The sequence below is a fragment of the Tinamus guttatus genome, unplaced genomic scaffold (assembly GCF_059628265.1).
Source record: "Tinamus guttatus ecotype Peru unplaced genomic scaffold, ASM5962826v1 Tinamus_guttatus_pri_ptg000488l, whole genome shotgun sequence".
In the NCBI taxonomy this organism is placed as follows: Eukaryota; Metazoa; Chordata; class Aves; order Tinamiformes; family Tinamidae; genus Tinamus; species Tinamus guttatus.
In genome coordinates this window covers 207,623-230,614 of record NW_028289022.1, presented here as the reverse complement: position 1 = coordinate 230,614, position 22,992 = coordinate 207,623, and the positions used below count along the sequence as shown (strand labels likewise).

At 36.7% G+C, this 22,992-nt stretch overlaps 1 protein-coding gene across 1 annotated transcript in view; it reads right to left on the bottom strand.

The window, feature by feature from the left end:
- NDUFAF2 (NADH:ubiquinone oxidoreductase complex assembly factor 2) overlaps nucleotides 1–22,992 on the bottom strand; it is a 50,062-nt gene that overhangs the window by 5,674 nt on the left and 21,396 nt on the right. Inside the window, exons 2-3 of the mRNA XM_088533164.1 lie at nucleotides 12,809–12,898; nucleotides 6,405–6,445 (exon numbers count right to left, since the gene is read on the bottom strand). Of these exons, the coding sequence (XP_088389290.1) occupies nucleotides 6,405–6,445; nucleotides 12,809–12,898 (131 nt within the window). The remainder of the gene's footprint in view (nucleotides 1–6,404; nucleotides 6,446–12,808; nucleotides 12,899–22,992) is intronic.

The following is a 22,992-nucleotide window of genomic DNA, read 5'->3' as shown; positions in this document are numbered from 1 at the left end:
TACAATTTGCTTTATTCAGATTTTACTCAACTGGTCAGAGATATCTCCTCTAAACAGCATTAAAACACAGTCTTCAGGGTTATTTTGGGGGAGAACACACCCTGCATATTTCAAAAGCAAACAGATCTGAATGATCTTTGTTGAAAACATCTCAACTTAGGTTATCTTTCATTGTCTACAGGCTTTGTAGAGCAGCTTCCTTTTACCTTTCAACAAATCAAACTGCGTGTAACAACCACTTAAACATATGCATATATAGACAGTACAACATCTGGCAGGCTGGCGAGGAGGGCAGTGTCCAGCCCTGCTGGGACAGGACAGGGCAGGACAGGGCAGCGAGGAGGGAGTGCATGGCCCTGCCACGGCAGGACAGGACAGGACAGGGCAGGACAGGACAGCGAGGAGGGAGTGCATGGCCCTGCCACGGCAGGACAGGGCAGGACAGGGCAGGACAGGACAGGGCAAGGCAGGACAGGACAGGGCAAGGCAGGACAGGACAGGACAGGGCAGGACAGGACAGGACAGGGCAGGACAGGGCAGGACAGGGCAGGACAGGGCAACGAGGAGAGCAGCATGCGGCCCTGCCGCGGCAGGGCAGGACGGGGCAGGACAGTGAGGAGAGCAGCATACAGCCCTGCTGCAGCAGGACAGGACAGGACAGGATAGGGCAGCGAGGAGGGCAGTGCATGGGCCTGCCGCAGCAGGACAGGGCAGGACAGGACCGGCCGTTGAGGAGTCCAGGCTGTGGCACAGGGCCAGTCGGCCCCAAAGAATTTTTATAAATTTCATCCCGTTTTGGTTCAAGGAATGTGAATTTTATGTAAACCAATCTCCATGACTGAAGATAGTTTTGATCACATAACCTTTCAAATAAATAACATTTATGATGAAACAAATCGAAAAAGTAGGTATGCATTATGCAACTAAACAGAATGTAATTTCAGTATTTTTTTTTGGGGGGGGAAGGGGGCAAAAACAATTATTGAAACTTTACACTTATTACACTCACTGAAGTACATTTTTTTCCTCCTTTGACAAGGAGGTTGTCAAAACAGATAATTATGGAAATGCTAGAAATAGTTTGAAAGAAGACAGGAGCTGTCATAAAAAGTTTCTTCTTTTAACATTTCACCTTGTATCCAACTGTGCAATCTAGGAGTCATTTAGCTTTATTATTGTGCATCAAGTACATAATGGATGAGAAAAATAATCACTTACTGTGATATTTTCTACTCAAAACTATTTTCAGGCTCTTGACTTCAGTAAAAGGAACATGCAATTTACTTTAGCTCCCATAAAACATTAACATACACACACATGCATAACAAAGCAACAGTGAAGTTTCAGTTTAAAATGAGAATACCCCCAGCTACCCAGCCCCATATGGATAACGGAGGAAGTAGCCTGTAGCTTACAGTAAAGGCTGCTTCTAGTCTAAAAACCTGTATTCATAGAATAGTCTGACTATAGATACATGTCTGGCAATGCAGGGTATCACAGTGACAAGTTCAGAAATGAACCACATTCCTCTCCACACAAATGTTTGTAGTCTTTGCCATGAGAACCTTGTTTTTCCCTTGCATGCTCTGCAGCACCCCAAGACAGCCTGTAACATTATTTCAGTCCATGTTACAGACAAGGACATGTACATGCCAAGTTACCCAAATATTCTTATTATTCTTACAACTGCAGGACATTGTCAGAATTAGTGTGTAGCTACAAGGTCTGTTAAGGAAAAAGAAACCTCAAAGCAAAACAGAAAAGCAAAAGGAAACAAAAACCTACCACAATCTACCCAGATACTTCACATTACAGAGAAGAGAATTCTCTAAAGGCTCCAACAAATGTTACCCTTAAATCAGTAGTGTTACAGAAATCAAATGCAGGTTTTGTACAGATTTTTTTTAGATGCCCGATAATTTTTAAGGTTTGCTACAGACTCAGAAATAGGTCACCTAATTCTTAAACAGGTTTAGCAATTAAGGACTCAGTACTTCTTAGATATAAATTATCTCAGTCAATTTTCATTATAAACTCCTACTATCAAGGTGGGGGAAAAAATGGCTACATGTTGCACAGTGATCATATAGAGATGAGAGACATCTTACAACTGTTTTTGCATCAGCCACTACCCCAGCTAGGATAGCAGAAAACAAACATTTGCCTAATTTTTAATATAATTATATAATGCTATCTCAAACTTCATTTTACTTATTTTTTTTAAGAAAAGGAATAAAACTCAGAGTCAATATAGAAGATATAGAATACAGCAATGTGGATATGCAATGAGGGCATGTGGATACCATATAAAGTTGAGTGGTCACCAAAGTTCTTAGAAATCTTGGAAAGTTCTTATCAAGAGAACTGTCTTTGGAATTCATGAGGCTATTTTACTGAAAGCAGTAAAAAAGACATACCAGACATACCACATTGCATCTGCAGGTACAATGGTGTTAAACATTTTTTAAATCTGGGGAGGTTTCTGTTCAGTAATGGAAGGGCAGCATGATCCCCAAAAGGGAACCTCAGGAGATAGATTTCCCCATCCCCAAATATTTTTTCACTCTTTTGCAACTGAAACAGGAGAAATATAACAGTCAATTCATACAATTATAAATGATTCAAAATTAGGAGTAAAATATAGAGCCAGAAGGAAAAACAGCAAGATAGAATTGTATGTGAGACAGCATGCAGGAATAAAAAAAGTGTTTTAAAATATTAAAAAAAAATTAAAGATATTTAAAATATATTTTGCATGCATTTGCATAAAATATTTGTATAGGACAACTGCTATATCCCAGTGCAACTTGTGTTAAAAAATTCTGACAACATGAATGCTTAGCAGGTAAACTAACATAACATAACAAGGAAATATTGTTATATTTAATGATTATTGTTAAATTGATTCAACTATAGTTTACAGCTACAAATGTAATGACAAATTCTCCTCAGACCATATATTGCCACACATAATATGCATATATATAGAATATATATGTAACATAGAATAACATAGCAATGCAAACATACATATACAAGCACAGAGTCTTACCTACTATAAACCAGTATTTGTGTATCAAAATAGATACACACACACACGCCTATATACAGATGTAGGCACGCATGCATGCTTACACCAGGTGGGGATATGAGCCAAAATTCTCTATCGAAAGGGCTCTCTTATTACCATGGGAACTGAATATGTTCAAACAACTTGATCTGCATTCATTTGCAGAGTTATCACCACCATCAAAACCAAGTTGAGAACAAGACTTGGCATATTTCAAGTTGTAATAAAATCAAAAGGCAGCCAACTGTTTCAGTACCCCAAAAGCTAGCTTTTAAAGTCTAAGACTTCCAGACACTAACATGCTTCACATGACTGGTCAGATTAGAAATGACCCATGTGATGAGCAACATTTTCAGTTTATGGCTGGCCCAGCACACAAAGGTACTGGTCTAGGTGCCTGCTCTCCTAAAACAGAGAGAAAGAAGGCAGAACAGGCAAGGTGAACTCAGCGCTGGTAAACTCAGCGTTTTATCTGGTGAACTCAGTGCTGCATTTCTACCATAAGGAATCTGAGGACAATAGAGATTTCAATCAATGCCTTTTATATAAAAAAACCTTTATTTTATATAAAAACAGAAAAATAAAACTATGAAGGAAGAGATCAGCAGGTATTTCTAGGGGGAAAAAAAAAAGGCCCAAGTACAAAATATTCTAAGGTGTACAGGTCAGTGCCAGAAGACGTAAGTGACTGATGTGTAATGGTGACTCTGATATAATACTTTGTTGGCCTGCACTATGCATCAAATCCCTGGTTCCCAAAATGCAGTCATTTATCCTACCAGCAAGATTTTCAACTCCAAGTTTGACCACAGATTTCATTTAGCGGACAGTCCAAGCACTTTGGCAACCACTATTATCCAATAACTGAAGTTGAACAGAAAGAAAGTCTGAAAACTATAAAACACAAACATGATACACTAAAGTGGGATGGGTAAGCAAACGAAACAGAATGGGGAAACCGAAAATTAAACAAAGTTTAATTGTAGATATGATAAGGTAGATATGATAATAAAAAGAAAGGGAAAAAAATGACAGGCAAGGGACACAGGATTGGTGGGGATGGGGCAAGGGGAAAAAGTGATCCAGCAGATCACAGAGAGAGGAAATAAATTAATGCTTTAGGAACTGTAGTGTTCTTTTGTGGCATTACAATGTGATGTAGACAGTAAAATGTCGTTAAGGCTCAAAACGTGTGGGTTTTACATCCTTCTTTCAGAAATTGTTTTAGCCTGATGAGAAATATGCAAAAGAAAAAGGAAATTTGCCTTACAGGGTTTCAACATGAAATATGGTCACAAATACTCCCTCATTCCATAGCTGTCAAACAGTAGTTTACCATATCAGCATTACTGTTAAAAAGGAAATATAATAGAGAGTATCAGCTAGTAAAGTGTATGTAGCCAAAACATAATCTGTACAACATAAAGGGACCAAACAGTATTCAACCTCTACTTCACTAGTATAATTACGTCTGTAAGAACGGTCTACCGTGGCACAAGGATTTTATATTGGAACAAATGGTAGATCATTCCCATGCTAATACAGAATAAGATAATTGTAAATACACCATTAAATACCCAAGATGTTTGTTGTGTTATTGCTAAAATATTCACTTTTTTACATACATAGATTTTAAACTATTTTTTCTTATATGCAAAAAGGAACAACTTTAGTGATTACTTGAAAGAAAAGGTAACTACTTTTCAGATTTCTAGTATATCACTTCTGCTCTGATAAGGTCAATGCACAGCCCTGCAGGCAAAGTATCTAGCTGCTAAATAATTTTTGGATCCATTACCTCAGGAAGCTGAAGGTATAAGCAGTCCTATAATTCTGAATGCATCATTACTTTCAGTAAGTTTTTTATTCTGCATAAATTGCTTTTTCTGAAAATTTAAATATTTAGAGTACTACTGATCTAGACGTCTCTCACCTACAGAGACACCTTACTCCTTCTTTTGAGAAGGATCTGACACCTCCAGCGCTGTAAGAAATCTTATTGCAGCAGCTCCAAAAATGTGACTGCCCAAGCTGAGGCAGATTCTACTTAGCTCAAAATTATCACGGCCACCTGGTTCACAGAAATAACATGGCAATAGACAGGAATCATCCCTTACCTCCATGTGTCATAAGAATATAACAATAGAAGCTATATGTATACAGTAAGGATGGGCTAGAGATTCTTAAAATGAGATTCGTCCAAGCTGAGACAGACATCTCCTGAAAAATCAATTCAGGCCATATAACTAGGATAAGGAAAAAGTGTTTAGTATTTCTTTTAAGGTTAAAATAAAGAAAAAAAAATGTTAATTTTTCCTTTAATGTTAATTTTTCCTTAATGTTAATTATCCTTTATAGGATAAATTTAACAGAGTTTTCTTGCATTCTAAGGTATGTTATAACCTCTATAATCTCAGTGGAAATTGGGAAACACCGGCAGACAAAAACAGATGAAAAGCTGCAAGTTGCACGTGAACTCATTTCTGTGAGTTATGGCTTGTGAACACAAGCTGACAGACTTCCTGAACAGGGCACCTAAACCCACAGGCAGGCTGGACTGCTTTTCACAGGCAGTGCATTTCAGAAGATCTAAGTGCCCAAGCCCTCGGCTAGAGCTTGCCAACACAGCCTTCCTCAATCTGATGCAGTTCCTCCTGCTGATGCAAGCCAAATACCTGCCCTTGTGGATGCTAGCTTGAACCTTCTCTACTTCCTCTACTTGGTCACACAAACACGGGGCAAGGGAGGCGGGTGTGTGGAGAGTGCACACCTCTGTGTACATATACACACACGCAGATCAACGGTCAAATTCATTCCATTCTTCACAAAGTCAGCAGCATGAAAGACTTCCACTGTTTTATTCCACTAAAAACCACTTACAGGAAAAGTCAAGGCAACAACTCCCCCGTCTCATTAGCTTTGTAAAATGTTAATGCAATTTGTTTTGCTGTGCTGATGGGTATGCTGGCAGCTGGATTTGCAAAACTGCATTTTAATGTCAACCAGCAAGAGCAGAATGGATCAATGCAGAGAGGACACGCTTTAAAAATTCACAGCAGTAACTTCAGAATTGATTTAATTAAACTCTCGGATGACCATGGTCATCTTCCAGAATCTAACTTTACACAGATTTCCATAAAAGAAACAATTAAACAACCCTTTACTTTAGATTTCCACCTTCTATCTTTTCATATAAAATTTCACAAATTTGGCAAGCAACATACTAAATTTTTCTCATGAAAATGAAAAATTGTTGGACAAATAAGTTCATTATAAATGAATTACTATAATTTAACTACAACAATTGAAAATGTAAAGACATTTCATCTCTCACCTCAATGGTGGGTGGATCATTTCTTTTTTTTCTTATCCAAGCTGCAAATGAGAAAAAAAAAAACAGATGAATTATTTCAAAGATGACAAACAGTATTATAATTCAAAATTGTAATAAATTTGTAATGGAAAGTAAGTATTTACATAAAATGTGCTACCGCCTGGCAAGCATAATATTAACTCCCCAAATATAAAGACCAAGAAATTATTTCCTTTGTCAATATTCTCAATCTTCATAGAGGAAGAATTCGCCTCTGTTAGGAGAGCTTGCACACACCTGTACAGGGTCAACATGAGGCTTAAGCAGGGCTCAAGTGGTGCCAAGGCCTTTTGCTGAGCTTGTAGTACAAGGCTGAATTTCACCAGAGAAAAATGACAGCATGAAGAGTGAAAGACAGGAAGAGAGTGAAATTGCTCTACAGAGAAGGGCTCCTGTCTCTGCCTTTTGGCCATTACAGCATAAAAGCTTAAGTCTTACATTAGCTCTGGATAGATCTTCTCTTCAGGGTTGCAACAAGCAGGACAAAATCTGGAGGAGGTGGTACCAGTGTATCAATGAGGAGGTGTCCTCACAGAGAGAAGGGAAAGCTGCTCCATTGCCAGCCAATTCATGCTGGATGTGACAACTGCGGAGTTTTTTCGGCTAAAGTAGCATCAACTCTGATTTCCTGAAGTTCAGGATTTCAATTATGAACCAAAAACCAATAGATCTTTGCCCACTTGAACCTCAAACACAGCCTGTTATTTCATAAATGATTGGTTGCAGCAACCCAAAGGGACTCCAGCACAGACTGAGAAGTGTCATATCTTGGCTCATTCAGTCAATGAATTATTACAGACAGCTCCAACTCCACTGCAGGTGTTATCAGACAAACACATTCTCTGATTGCCAGTGAATACTCATACAGGTCAATACTCATCATTCTTTAGAAGTACAACTACTGTAACACTTTCTCATGACTTCTCAATGCACAGAATTGGTAGATGTCCGTTTGCGTATTTTGTAGACATTTGTCTCTTCTGCTCATATTTTTCAAATGAATGAGTAGCAGGATGCAAGTGGCCAGTAATGAACAGAAGGACAAACATAAGGAAAGCCAGATCCAAGCACAGATATATGACAAAATGTTCTTTTGTATGTTTGGATAATTAAGACATTTGTTACTGAGCAGGAAGATTAGAGCAAAAATGACATGTTCATTATCACCCAGTCAAATTCCTGGTCTGTTTTGTAGTTCTCTGTAAAGTTTTAGAAATGCTTTACGAAGGAACTATTCCAGATTTTAATTGTCTAGTTCCATTTATATATTTTGAGAAGAATTGTAGGAGGAGGAAAGAGACAAAATTCTAACATACAGAGTCATAATTTCACCTCACTAATGAAAATGTGAGGGTGAAACAAGCATCATTCTGCTTTAGCAACATTATGAAACTGGTTTTATGAGGGATAACTTCTAATTAGCATGAGAAAGGGATCAAGGTAGGCAAAATAGGGTTATATAGCTTGGAGTCTGGCCAGGACTACAAGGTTAAGTAACTCAAGGTTAGTGGTGAAATGTGTGCAACAATATGAAACAAGGTCTTGGTTTTGTTTTTTTTTTTTGTCCATCAGACACTTCTTGAAGACATTTTCCATTAATAAATAAATAAAAATTCTAAAATACCCTTTCTTGAAATTGTGTGCTTACATGGCATCAGCATACTTACAAACATCACTCCCTACCAGTTTTTCCCAGGTCTTTTGAGTCTAACAAAAATTAGGCACAAGTTCACACTTCTACCACACACGAATTTATACTCTACTATAGAGAAGGAAAAAAAAAAGGAGAGAAAAAAGCTTAAAGTCCTCAAAATCTAACGGATTATTTTCAGAGTATCATTTTCTCTCTCCTTTCCAGATTACATTTCTCTATTACATAAAGATTTTTATTACAACACTAGTGTTTCAATTCCATAGCTCCAAGCACCTAAGGACTTCCAACATTTTCCTAAAATGACAGTTATTTTCACAGTTGCATTTTAATTAAACAATTAATCATTCTTAAATTAAAAATTGAAATCCTAAAAAATTTAATTGCAGCTAGAAACCATTGTGAAAATATAAAGTTTACAGCAGATTCTTCTTCCTCAGCGGCAGATAGGATTTCTAGTCAGTTATGTGATAAATGACTTTCAGATTTCTTCTAATCAAAGATTTTATCATTTTATTATCTGCCTCAGTTCAACAAGCCACAAGTAGAACAGTAAAGGGTGTTACTGTGAGGAGTATTATCTAACATATTTTCATCCATTAATAGAGCTCAATTAATACCAACATTCACAAGCAGCAACACAATCCTCGGTTTAGGAAGATTTCTCATATCAAACATTCCATTATTACACTGTACCTATTTAAATACATCCATGGTAAATCACCATGCTATTTTTCTTTCCAGATGTAACAAACATTTAAATGTATGATTTCATGTGTATTGCTTACCCAGCTGATTTCTCATTAATTTAACACTGGTTTTAACAAAATCCAACAAATTAAATGGGACCTAGCATTCTTGTGCTTGAATTTTTAAGACTTACTTCATGTCACTTTTAAAACATCAAGTAATATATGCAATTTCATTTTGGAAAAGTCTTACCCCTTCCTCCTTTCTTTGCAATCTCCTTTATTCCTTTAGTCAACACAGTTTTAAATCACTAAAAAGATTTATATTACAATTAAACATTTACTGATGGAAACCAGGTAAGCAGGTGCTTCATTAGTTATTATTTGAACAATAGAAACACACACATACTCATTTAAATAGCATCTAGTGACAGTTACAGCTAGAAAAGGCTTCCACACAAGCACTACACTGTCAATGGACACCGCACTCTCACACTGCCAGGCAGGATGCTTTAAACCTGGTAAAGCAGAGGAAGCAGCGTGGATGGACTGAGTGCAACCAAACAGTCTTCCTTGGCTCTCCCCAAAAAGCCTCAGAGAAACCAAGATATTGCCTCCACTTGCAGCTAATTATTCTGCTGCTTCTAGTTTTATCTGGACGGCACTTCCTGCATTCTGCGCTCTTTTGTAGTGCTGCTTTTGTGGGGAGGACTTTGCTCGCTGGCTGGACGTTTCATACCTTGAGAGCCTCAGCATTCATTTGCATTTGAATTAGTATGCATGAGATTTGCAGTGAACTTTAAGACTCCTGCTGGCACATAACACGCTGTAATAAGCGTAAAAGTGAGCATGCAAATTAAGGCTCCCATTAATCACTAAATGACACCAGAGGAGGAGCAGTAGATGGGCAATAAGAGGTGGCATGAAGCATGCAGTCTCATGAATCCCTCCACATATGCAAAATTACTTATCTTTTTTCAGCAGCGCTATTGCCATGTGCTGAGGAGCTAACGTGCCCATGCTACAGGGCAATGCAGGAAGTGAATTTGGAACTACCTTTACAGGAAGGTTTGCTCTTATCTCCATCTGTATTACTCGCAGGCACCCCAGCATGTAGTACAATATAACAGGCGTAATCTAGACAAGATTATCTAATATTTATATTGTGAGCATGGATTACAGGACTTTGCTATAAAAGAGAACATACTTCGGTATAAGAGGAAACATATTTTTTTTTTTGAAAAGAAAATAGACTTTATCTACAAATAACTAATGCTGGACCAAGGAGAACATAAGGCATTGTGAGGCTATTTTTATAATATTGAGTACATTTCAGTTTTACAGAAGCCTTGATTGACATTCAGACATTCAGTTGTAAAAATCTGCAGGTCTGATTACCTAGGAGATTTAATCCTGTGGTGCATTTAAGCTAAAAATCTTCAGGAGAAAATAAAGATGCAGTACAACTCTGCAGGGCTGAGCCCTCGGCCCGGTATGGAGCGCCCTCAGGACTAACACACGAACCTGCTCCCTCCATGGAGAGTGGTGAAGCACTTTGCACAGACTGGGGCTCTAATCTGGATGACTGGTTTATCTACCTGTTCTATAGTTCCCTGCTTAGTCACAGCCTATTTTATGTTTGCAACTGGCACTGCCCAAAACCCAGCCCAAATTCTCATTCTACAGGAAACAGAAGAGAAATAGTCATGTACTTCAGCACATTTCACAACCCCAATTCACACCCCAACTTTCAGCAGAGGTACAATTATTCTCTAAACAGTCTCTATGCCCACAACAAGCACTTTTTTTTCTTTTTCTTTTTTTTGATAAAAACAATAGTACTAAGCTTTTAAATTTTAAATTTAACATTAAACAAAGGTAAGGTTTTTTCCCTTTTTGGTAAATATCCATAGGTTTGTCAGAAACATGTACTAAAAACATATCTAAGTAATGCACAGAAAAAGCTGCATGCATCTTATCTTCCTGTTCCTACAGAAATTCTGCAGAATCGAAGATTACCTGTCTGTATTACTTCAATTTTCCCTTCCTCGCTGAATTCTTCCTTTTCAGTACTGACAGATCCATAAACAAAAACGTTACAAAGACAATGAAGTGTTAAAAATGTAAATGCAGCTAATAAAAATGTGAACAATTAATCATGTTTGCCTCTTTAAGCTAGAAAAGTGACTATGATGCCTTGGCTTGCCAAAGGGCATTTCAGATTTGGCATTTACCCTTCAGTATGGATCAGCCTAAGAAGATGCACCTGACTCTTGACCCTGAGGTCTCTGTACTGATGCTTGCCAAAAGCATGCATCCAAAATGTTGTACCTGCTCCAAATTCACAATTGCAGCAATTTGCACTAAGGTCTATTAGTGCGACACTAAGCAGCACTAAGAGGCCCATCCAGCCTGTTGGGAGAAACAGTCTATCTGAAACTGTTTGTGAAGGCGCTCAGACCAGAGAATGCGTCGGAGGCAGCCTGGCCATACATGCCTCTCATGATCGGTTAATTCCAGCCAAGTGCAAGCACAGACTATTGGATTGCAATCTCTGACTTTTAAAAAGTAGCGGCAGGTCTCAGATGAGACCTGCTCATTCATGGGCAGAACAGAGCTACTTGAGGTTTTACATATGCTTCTCAGTGTTTGTAAAACAGCTGTCATACTCAAGTAGCAGATGATTTGACCAGTCATGAGCCCTTCAAGTCAATGCTGTCTTCCAGGAGACAGCCATTGCAGACTGATACAGGGCAAGGAGCAACTACACAGAGATTTGCCAGACAGCGGTGGGTGCTGTGATAGATTATTAACAGTTTCAGTCTTTCACTATTTTCCCCATTGATGGCAAATGCTGCTGGTTGGGCTGAAACAGTTTTGAGAAGCTTTTAGTTCCAGCCTTGATTGGTCACACAAAAATTTGTAGAAATGAGTGGAGAGTACACCAACAAAAGACAAGATGGGAACATCTGACATTTCTCTCCAGACTACAGAAAGGGGCATACTGAGCCCAAAGAATATTGTCAGATTTTGTCAAAGTGCACAGTAGTCTCCACCAATTTGCATTTCATGGATAAATTAAACCAAAAGTGATGTCTGTATGCAAGATGGATTTTTCTTCCAAGAATTTGTTTAACCATCTTGTGAACTCAAGACAACTTTTAGAATGCAGAACAATCAATGCTAAGGAATCAAATTTAACTATATATTGTTTAGGAAAGATCTCCTTTTGCTTGTTTTAAGCCCAGCACTTCCTTGAAGACATTTAGATATTATTCTCCCCAAAACACGCAGTGAATGCTGAGGTAACTACACCTGTGGGTCCAGCGGTTCCTTGCTTATCCTACAGAGTGCAGGATTTTAAACCACACCTAGCCCCATGCTCACTCAAGATCCTAGAACCTCAGGAACTTCATACTTCTTCCTCTCTGCTTTCTCTCTATTTTCTTGGGTTGCTCAGTGCAGTTTATCCTCTTCAGAAATTTCACTAGCTTCCATGAATTTCTCACTACGTCCCATTTTTTGAGGCAAAATTTCCATCAGTAGTGGTATGAAAATAAACCAAACAGATGAATTATTAACAGGCTGTAGACAGTTGTCCCTACAGCAGGGTGCAGTGAAGAGCACAGGAAACCGACAACCACCAAAGAAGCAGGGGAAAAAAAAAAACAAAAAAAACAGTGCATGCACATGCATGCACACATATAGCCACAGCCACCACAGTCACTGGCCTACAAATTAACACAGCAGTGAAGGCATAATTAGGAAGTTTAACACATTTAGTTTTGGTTATTCTATCAAATCTCCCTCAGGCACAAATATTATCAGGTTTAATAGGAGAAAGTCATGGTGATGCAGGCTTTATTTACACTTTTATTAACTACTCATTTACTAAATTTCATAATAATTAGGCTGTTAAAGTCTTCATTACCTTTTCATATTGTCAGGAATGCACTGAATTCGGATTCAATATTTTTAATAGCAACATTATCTTGAAAAAGAAAACGGAAGTCTTCAAGATTTACCTTCCCATTCTGCTGGAAAGTCACCCATCTCGTACAGAAAATGTTGCCGATTCACTGCTTCTACAAATCTTCTCTCCGGAATCATCTGCCCTATAACAATAACAGCAGTTAAGTATAAATAAGTATCTATGCATGTTATATATATATAAAATTCTTTTGCTAACTGTGCTACTGTTTTGAAATAATTGTAATAACAAAAGTATAAATGATGTTTACAGGATAGAAAAAGAGTAAAATATCAAGAAAATAATGACCCAGATACCATCATTTGAAATGCTACTTGTTTTAGGAGCTCTTGTTAAAATTTGCATGATCTATAGTTGATATCAATTACTAAGAACAAATATATTTCAACCCAACTTATTCCTCCCTCTGAGGATGTTCCTCTGAAGAGATGTCAAACATTTTTCCATCAGTTGTTTTTTTTCTTCCCTCAGATATCCTCCATGCCCTTGTTTGGCAGAAACTTGAAATTGTTTTAGAGTCAAAAATCTTGAAACTGTTTTACGATGAAAAATCTGTCATTAAAATTTTACTGGTTACTTTGCTCGGAGGTCAGACCATATCACCTCAAATCAGTGACAACTACATTGTGCATGTCAGCCTTTTCTCACATTACTCAGAATCACAGAAAGGTTGAACTTGGAAGGGACCTCTAGGGGTCACCTAGTCCAACCCCCCTGCACACGCAGGGTCACCTAGAGCACGTGGCACAGGGTGGCATCCAGGCAGGCTTTGACGCTCTCCAGAGAAGGAGACTCCACAACCTCTCTGGGCAGCCTGTGCCAGGGCTCTGTCACCCTCACAGTCAAGAAGTTCTTCCTCACATGGAGATGGAACTTCCTGTGTTGTCATTTGTGCCTATTACCCCTTGTCCTGTCATTCTGCCACTACGGAGAAGAGTTTGGACCCCATTCCCTTCCACATTCTCCCCTCAGGTATTTATACGTATTGATCAAGTCCCCTCTCGGTCTTCTCTTCTCCAGGCTAAATAGGGGCAGCTTGCTTAGTCTTCCTCAGACGATAGCTGCTTCAGTCCCTTAAGCATCTTTGTTGTTCTACACTGGACCCTCTAGAAATTCCACATCTCTCTTCATGCAAGTTAATTATTTTCTGTGTTTAAAGTTGGATGAAAATGATTAGAGGTCTGGCAAAGAACATACAATATATGAAAAGCAAAGCCAGGGCTAAGTATCTGGATTTAGACCCCATGTCAAGCAACACCAAGCAGAACAGATGTGCAGAAATATCATGCTATTGAGCAGAAGAAATGGTTTATATTTCAGATTTTTAAAAATCATTTAAAATATTTACTACTAAAGCCTTCACTTACAAAGTTTACTCTTAACAGAGAGCAGTCTGTTTAACGGATGAACTAACGGGGTTATAATTTGCTTTGTTAAATACTTAATAATGAATTTGTTATTCATCTTTAAGTACCATCTTTAGAAATGAGCTTTATATATGTAATATTTTTAAACAAAGCATCAGTTTAGCCAATTTTTTGGCTTATTTTTCTAAATCTAAAATTGCTTCTGTGTTTCAGAGACATGTCACTAGACATAGAAAATACTTTACAGTGTAGGATACTACTGTCTATAAGATTAGATGCATTTGTCAGTGTTGAAAAATCAATTATTTATATTTGTTTTTTAGGTATACAAGTATACAATTCCAATATACTGATTATACTTAATACATTTGCTTTAAATAATTTACTTTCAACAATAATGTGGATAAACTGATCTCGAATTTCTTCTTTCCCCCCCCCCCTTTTTTTTTTTTCTTTCTGGAAGAAAAAATGCAAAATGAAACATAAACAAACAAAAATGAGAACTACTTTCTTTGCATATATAATATTTCCAAAAAAGCTGAAAGTCTAATTAGGTTTGAGCCCATATAACTCGGAAAAGTAACTTCATTCTTGGAAAGTCACTCCATTTCACTATGAGCTTAGCACACTTCCATAATTCTACCTGTCCTCAGCAGGTAGAAAACCAGACTAAGGAAACTGATATAAGCAAAATAGGCAATATTTTTTTCACTTGTTACCATTCAATGTGATTGATACTATATTTTTATGTATTTCTAGATAAAATGTTTGTAACAAAAATACTTTTAGCTAGAAAACTGCTGTGTTTTCTGCTGCAAGCTTCTACAGAAAACACCTACAAAAAGATTATCCCCATAGTCCACATGCAAATGAGATCTGAAAGCCAAATTCAGAATATTATTTTCCAAAGCAAAGAATCATCACATAATGGTGCCTTTTAAGTCTCTTTGCATTTGTGACCTGGATGTGACACTAACTTCAGCCGTCTGATTTGCCTTGTCCCTTCGATTTCTTCTCGTATACCTGTGCTAACAAATAATTTACACAGATTTTTCTACTCAAGATCACAAGAGAGCACTGTTTAGATTTAATTAGAATGTTTACAGTTCATAGGAGTGTTTTTTTCATGCTAGAGATACTGTTTTATTTTATACTGGTTAATTTATTTCCGTATTTTCAAATCAATCAAAGGGGTTGCTGTTGCAGCTCAAGTCTCATTTACAAATGCATATAGGCAAAGTAATTATAGATGGCAACTTAAGAACCACAACTTACAGTTTTAACTTTGAAATTAACCTCTTTTTCATTCACCAGATTGACCAGATCTTAGAAGCATAAGAAAGTGGAGATACAGCCCATCCAAAGAATAATAGCCAATAATTCATAAACCAAAACACAGATTATTTCAGAAGGGATTTAGCATATTTATAGAATGCTCACATCCAACATAACTTACACAAACACGAGACTAGCCAAGATTTGCAGCTTTGCAGGAGTTACAGCTCTGAAAAATGGCCAAGAAATTTAAGTACTGTGTGAATCTTTTGGAAAATGATACTGTATTTACACATACTCACTTTTACATACTCTCCTACTGTACATATTTTCCCTAAACCTTTCTGTCACTGGCTGTCTGCAAGTCAATGTGATGACTTAAGTGAGTCCTGAAAACAAAATTGTTTAACAAAAATTATGGAGTCTGCTAGAAGGAGGAAAGGGGTAGCTGAGGCGAACAAGGGAAATGCTAAATGAAATGTGAGGGGGGAGCAAATGGATTATATTCTAGATTTCCATGGGGTTGTGTCTGAAATTGTTCTTCAAAGCACTTTACTGGTGTATTACACATACCCGTGTACTAATTTTGCAGAACTGCAATTATCAATTCCTCTTTATAAATAAAACAGGAATCAATATCAATCTAAGAACAAGAAGTAGCAATCTCATGGGTTATACTAACATAGCATATATGGTAATGACATCAGACTTCAGTGTATTTTCAGTGTTTCCGCAATAATAATCTTCTGGAAATCAACCTTTTAAAATAAACAGATCTCCTGAAAATTTCAAATTTTATTTTTTTAAAGCTCAGAACTCTCTAAATGTAATTTTTGTGACAAGTGACAAACTAAGTACTTTCAATAGCTCATGGCAGTTAAAATATAAATTAAAAAAAATCAATATTAGAGTCTCAAGTAAAATAAAAAAGTTTAACATTTACACTTGACATCTATCACTTGCATTTATGTAGTTATATTTTGTCTAATAATTCATAGATTTGAAGTCAGATAAAAGCTTTTATGCTTTATAAAATCATATTGAAAACTAATTTCAGCTTCTAAGAATAGCAAGAAAGGCCACAGGCTGTTTTTTCTATGATTCTAATCTCCATTAACCTCAAGAGAAGCAGCATCAACGATTTCCAGTCTTACACTGGTGCAGGATCAAGCAATATTAAACTTCGTCAAGTGCTGAATGAGCAAGTCAAAAGAAGATGGAAGTATTTGACACCTGCAGTCAAACCACATATGCTTTGATTTTGCTCTTTATGTTTACACCTTATCAACATATTTGGCCTAACAGAATTGTCTGCAAGCACTAATTATTCTTTCTCCAAGGGAAGATGTGCCTTTTCAGATCTCTGTTCAAATCCTACGCAAATTAATGTGAAGGTCCTATATCTATGGATGAATGCCTCCATATCTGGGAACATATACTATTAAAGGGGAAAACAAACAAAAATCCACTCACATGCACTATAAACCTCTCCTCACTCTCAAAATAAAAGAAAAAAAAATCTCATTTGGAAGTGCTGTGGACATAGCTGTGCCATCTTAGTATCTACTTTATATTAACTCCATTAACTTTCCATAGTTCCCGCTATGCCATAGTTTCTGTAACAAAATAATCACTGCTTTTACAAGCTATGGGTCCCTATAGCATTTACAGCTAATGCCCGATGACGTAGAAACAGTTTGACAAGTATAATTCACTTGAATAACATTTTTTTCTCTGATATATTTCATTAAATATTATTTATATACCATTAACAAGGCATTTTGCACAGCACAAAAAGATTAAGGTTAGGTTAATGCTGCAGTATAAGCTAGAGATAGCCAAGCAAATTCATCTACCTACTGAGCAGTCCAATCACAGCTACTAGAGAGCTCTGCTAATTTCTCTAGCTCAGGAGTTTGTCAGACTTCCAGATACCTGATCAGGCAGGTAAAACTAGCACAAATATTTCCATTACACTGCAGCCTCTGTCAACATACCTTAAAATATATGGTCTAAATAGTGTAACACGGGTAAGACTAACTTTATGGGCCTGGAAAGCCTGCAGAAGAAGTAACCTTTACTGTTTTGTTACAGTCACCATAGAGCAGGCCCAAATTTAATGTGCAATTTGAATGAGCAGAGGGTGCTAGCTTTCCCAGAGACATACCCCAAAAAGGTATATCTTTTGTCAGAAATGGATATTAGCATAACAGCAGCATATCTGATGCTATCCTAAAAGACTTGGCTCGTCCTTTTAAGATTTCTGATGATGAAGACTTTTCACGCCTTGACAGTACCCACTGTCTGTTTCCCAGTACAAGGGAGCTGGTCTTCAAAGTGGTCTTCAAAGGCATCTAAGACAGATCCTCCAGAGAGGTTCTCATCCTGAGAGAGGAATGAACACTAACAATATTTCAAAAATGTTATTGTTGATTACTCTGATTTGGCCTCAGATTTTAACCCAGGATGTCAACTTAAACAATGTAATTCCATTTAAATTTTCTGAATGCCATCTAGATTCTGCCCTTCTTATAAGTGTATGTCTAAGAATGAGTTTTTGCAAACAAGGTTTGGTATTCAGTTACTCAGTAACTGACAATTGTGAATACTTGATAAACAAATTAAAAGGTAAACACTATTTTTTCAGAAGAAACATCAAAAGCAGTCTCTTTAAACATGCACAATATTGCCCATTTCTGAGAAAAACAGCCCAAGCAAATTATCTACAGGCACACAGAAAAGGAAAAATTGCTCAGTATCACTCTTGTGATGGTACATATGACTATATGGCTATATGAATTAAATGCCTGATACCTCTCTTTGATCAAGAAATTGTCGTCCATTTCCTATAACATAAGAATGACCTAGAGCAACGTCTTGCAAAAAGGCAAGAGGACTCGTTTCTGCCCTGCTTACCTCAATCCAGCATAAAGCAAATATTGACAGATAACCAGGCCTTATTTAGAAACAGAATTCCACTGATTCATTCCAATTCCATGCACCAATTTCTATCTTTCATCTGCTAACTGGAATGATTTTGACATTGTTGGCCTCCATGTTGCTTTGCATGATTGTATTTTGCATTTTACTTAATACAGAACAAATTTATTCCTCCATTTCCTCAGAAGACATAAGTTACTTCAATAAGAGTGCACTGATATACATCTGCCTCTAAAAAATAAAACCAATAAACCTGGTCTTTTTCAGAGATCACACTTTTAAGACTATCTTTAACAAATGTGTCTACTGATACCAAGGACTCCAGTACTGTATAAGCTGCAAGCTGATTCTGGTTCCCAGCTAAAAAAAAAGTTTAGATGGATATTTTCCAGTTTGCCACAAACTACATATTTCTTTTGTATTTCTTCTCAAAGTAAAATGAGTATGTAGATCATTAGTCCACACTTACCATACTTTTGCTTAATTGCTTCATTGTATGCATACAGACAGTGAGGGACTCACTCTCCTTCTATATATAGTGTGCATGCATGTGCATACACACACACATGTATGTTTTGTGTCCCACTGCCTAATTAAGCTTCCAGAACACATTAAATGTTACAGTAACATGAAATATATAGTACAGATAATGGCAATATTGAGATGAAAATTACTCAACTAAAGTGTTAATAATAGCACAGATTCAGTGAAACTCCAGGAAACAGAAAAAAATAAACTACACAATGAGCTAGAAAGGACTGGAGTAGGGATGGGAGGGGAGAAAATAGAATATGGGGTTCACATAGGTATTTACTGCAGTTAAAATACGAACAAGGAGTTAGAAAAGAAATAGTAGCTAATAAAGTCTTCATTATCGCAATTCTTTTTATGCCTGCATGAAATGCCTCTTCTCTCCTGTTTTCAACTTGATGATATTTTTGAAGCCTATTAACTCCCATAACTCTCTTGCATACATCTATAAAGTAACCAGAAAACTAATGCGACAAACAAATAACTGAAATTGAAACCAATCTCACCAAACAGAAAACTGATATGCCATCAAGCTGTAAATGGAACAAATACTAACAATGCAACCAATCACTAAAGAAAATAAAAGGAAGGGTAGCGCAGTTATAGAATGCGCACTGTTCATTATTTCTTTACTCAGGTTCCCAAGGTGAGCTACAACTAGAGATCTCACTAAAATCCAAAGAAGAAGTTCTCTTAAAACACCGCTCCCTCTATTTGGTTTACTCAGTAAGATACAGTACCACATCATCATTAGTGAGGTTGGCACATCACAAAAAAGGGCTTCCCACTTCTTAGATCTGAAAGCATTAAGATGATCTTCCTAGCATTTCTTAATTCAGACATTAAGCAAAAGTTAGCAGAAATAATATCCTAGAAGTAATTTTGAATTAATGACTGCAGTATGAAGGCTTCCAAAATGCTAAAACACGTGTCCTTCTTTCCTTCTCAAGCTGGTCCCTTTTAATTTACAATCATAGTTCTGCCTGATTGTCATGTTCTAAGTAAAATTGCCAAAGTTTAACAGTTTCCATCTGGATTACGGCAGCTGTGTTTAAATGTCTGCTAACTGTTCATGTAAGAGCAAACAAGTATTTTGTCTAAAACAAAACAAAAATTGCTATAGCAAGTTAATGGCGTTTAAAGGACTTTGCAATAACTATTTTATTTAAATAATACACTTCTGTTTTAAAAACATCAGAAATCTTGAGCATAATCTATTCTAGCAAATCATTAACTGAAAACAGTACTTTTATTCTGGTCTGTAGAAAAAAATAAAAACAACAGTCAATTGATCAGTGATAGACTAGGTCCCAAGGGTTTGGGGAGGGATGGAGAGGAAGACTTAATTTAAAAAGAACTTAGTTCATTTGACCATTTAAGAAGCACAAAAACACATCATTTCCTCATTTCTCGTTACTGTAGGACATAATGCATTATGCATTTCTTCAAAATAATAATAAAAAAATACTAAGTATACTGAACACAGATACATCGAATCTAGATAGGCTATTCTGGTGATATGAATAACCATAAGCCTGGTCAAGCTCTAAACATGGCTCAGGTTTGCTGCAAAAAGATTGCTTCAGATCTCCCTACCTGGTAAGCCAACATGCAAGCAGAGTAGGGTAAGTGCCTGCAATGGTCTCAAGAGCAAATCCCTAGTTTTGGTAGTTTTAATGCAATACTACACTTGGTAATTTTTTTCTATATACTCCACTTATAGTTACCTCACGTACACAGTATCTTTTTAGTAGCATTATTTACAGTAAAAACAACATGAGGTAATATCTAACATGCTGAAAGTATTGGTATTTCAACCCAAATGCTTTCCAGGAATAAAACTACTTTGAAGCTCTTTTCAGATCTTATCCATTATATGATAACTACCTGAAAACCGTCCTCTGCTTGAGCTGCACAGATTCATGCTTTCTACATGCAAAAACCAAATGAATTTAAACATACCCATTCTCATTTTAGAAGTCAGGTTGATTTCTCAGGGATACCAGAACTGTGTTTATAAACCAGTTAATGAGCTGGTTAGTGGTCAACTTGTATTTATCTACTTCTGTATCACAAATACCATTCTTATTTATATTTTGCTTTTTAGGAAAGAAATTTAATGATCTTAACAAATGAACTAAGGAGCAGAACCCAGGGCTTTTATACAGGTTCACACAAATCTTAAGTTTTTTGAAAGCTGATGTACTTCAGATGGGAGTGGTTACCTCAAGTGAAAATATTTTAATTGTGGTTTGTTAGGAAGCAAGTTCGATCAATGACCAATCAGATCTAAAAACTATCTGCTAAATTTCTGCTTCTTATTCTAGTCACCAACATTCTTATGAATGCAGCAAGATTTCCTGAAACCTACCATCTGTTTCTCGCTCTTCGAAAACTGTTGTACATTCTACCCCATCAAAACAGCACAAAGCCCCATAATCACTGCACCCTTACACAGAAACTACTATTTTGTAAGTGAATCAATAAGCAGCTTACTAGCAATGCACAAGACTACATTCTTTTGTACTCAAAGGGTAAATAATACTAGCACAAATCCTACGTCCTTGAAGAGCCGATGAACTCTCAATGCTCTGGCATGTGGAAGCTTGGAAGCTTTCTCCCAGCTGTGGTTTTATTTATTTATTTATTTTTAATTCTTTGGTTTGTTTCGGTCTATTGGATTCAAGAAACAGTTTTCTATCAATTACTGTCAAAATATGAATAAATCTGGGACTGAAGTACTGAATATTTTCTGTATGTATGAAAATGTATGAAAAACAGCTTAAATATGAGCATTTAGCATGTATAAATGGAATTTAGCAAACAGATATGAAGTGTACAATAACTTGTACTCTATAAATAAAAACATAATGCAAGAAGATAAACAAAAAGGCAGTCATGCAGGGAAGAGAAATGGCCAAATGACAGCAAGGGTATGAATTGTAAATGAAATGAAAAGAAAGTTACAGCTGTGGAGAACATCAATTAAGCAATATGACCTAACACAGCAGTGTTACAGTCTGGTTTGGATGATTAATTATATTTCAATTATAAATCATTTACAAACTCCCATTTAGTATTTCCATTTTTCAGAACCAAGTCAATTATTATAGCTTGCTTGCTGCACACATACATTCTGAAGGAGCTAATGCCTTTTTTTTTATTATTTTGTTGAGTTTTTAATAAATTTTACAAAAGGTTTACGGCTTTTAGATTTACAAAGAAGATTCAGTGATACACAAGGTCTGAACACAATTAGAGTTAATACTGTGTATAGTATCTGATGAATTAAAAATACCAATATTGTTTTTTTATTGTATTTGCTTTTCATTGCAGCGTGTAGGTGGAAAATGTTAATGCACTGTTAATGTTAATGCCACAGTCAGCCCAGGAGCACAATGGCTGAAGAAAAGTAAGTTTAGCTAACCTAAAATAACACGATGTGGCCCTTACAGAACACTACCTGGGGCACTCTGACAGTTTATCTTGCATTTTGCTGACTACTTTCCCTGGGTTGATGGCCAGCAAAACACCACCTTCCAAGGAGGATGATAAAGGGCACAGCTCAGGACCTTCAGAGGGGCAGTCTCCTAGACAGCCAAAGCCAAATAACAGCTTTAGAAAGGAGGAAGAGCTCTTCCTTGGGAGACGTGGAAGTAATTTTTAACATAGTTCTAACGCGAGTACAGCATGACCCTGGAACAAGCAAACTGTTTTGCAGAGATAGCCACTGAGCATGCTTGACTGCAACTAGGAGAAACACCGGACAACTTAAGTACAAATTAAAGGGAATAAAATACCTAACAAAGATTGAATAAAAGTATAAAATGGTATAGTTTGATGGGGTTGACCAGACAGAAAATAGTTCAAAGACTTGTAGACACTTCAATTCCATTTTAATAATCAGAAGAAGCAAAACAGAAAGGCACAGATACTTTACTCCTTTTAACCAATTTAATCTCTGGAATGTATCTCAAAAAGAAAAATTTTCATAGAGATTCTCATTACTTCAGAGTTATTGGATTAACTTAATCAGGATTCTACCTATTTTAACTAATTGATTCCAATTCCCTTCTCTAGTACTAAGACAGATAAACATCGTGTT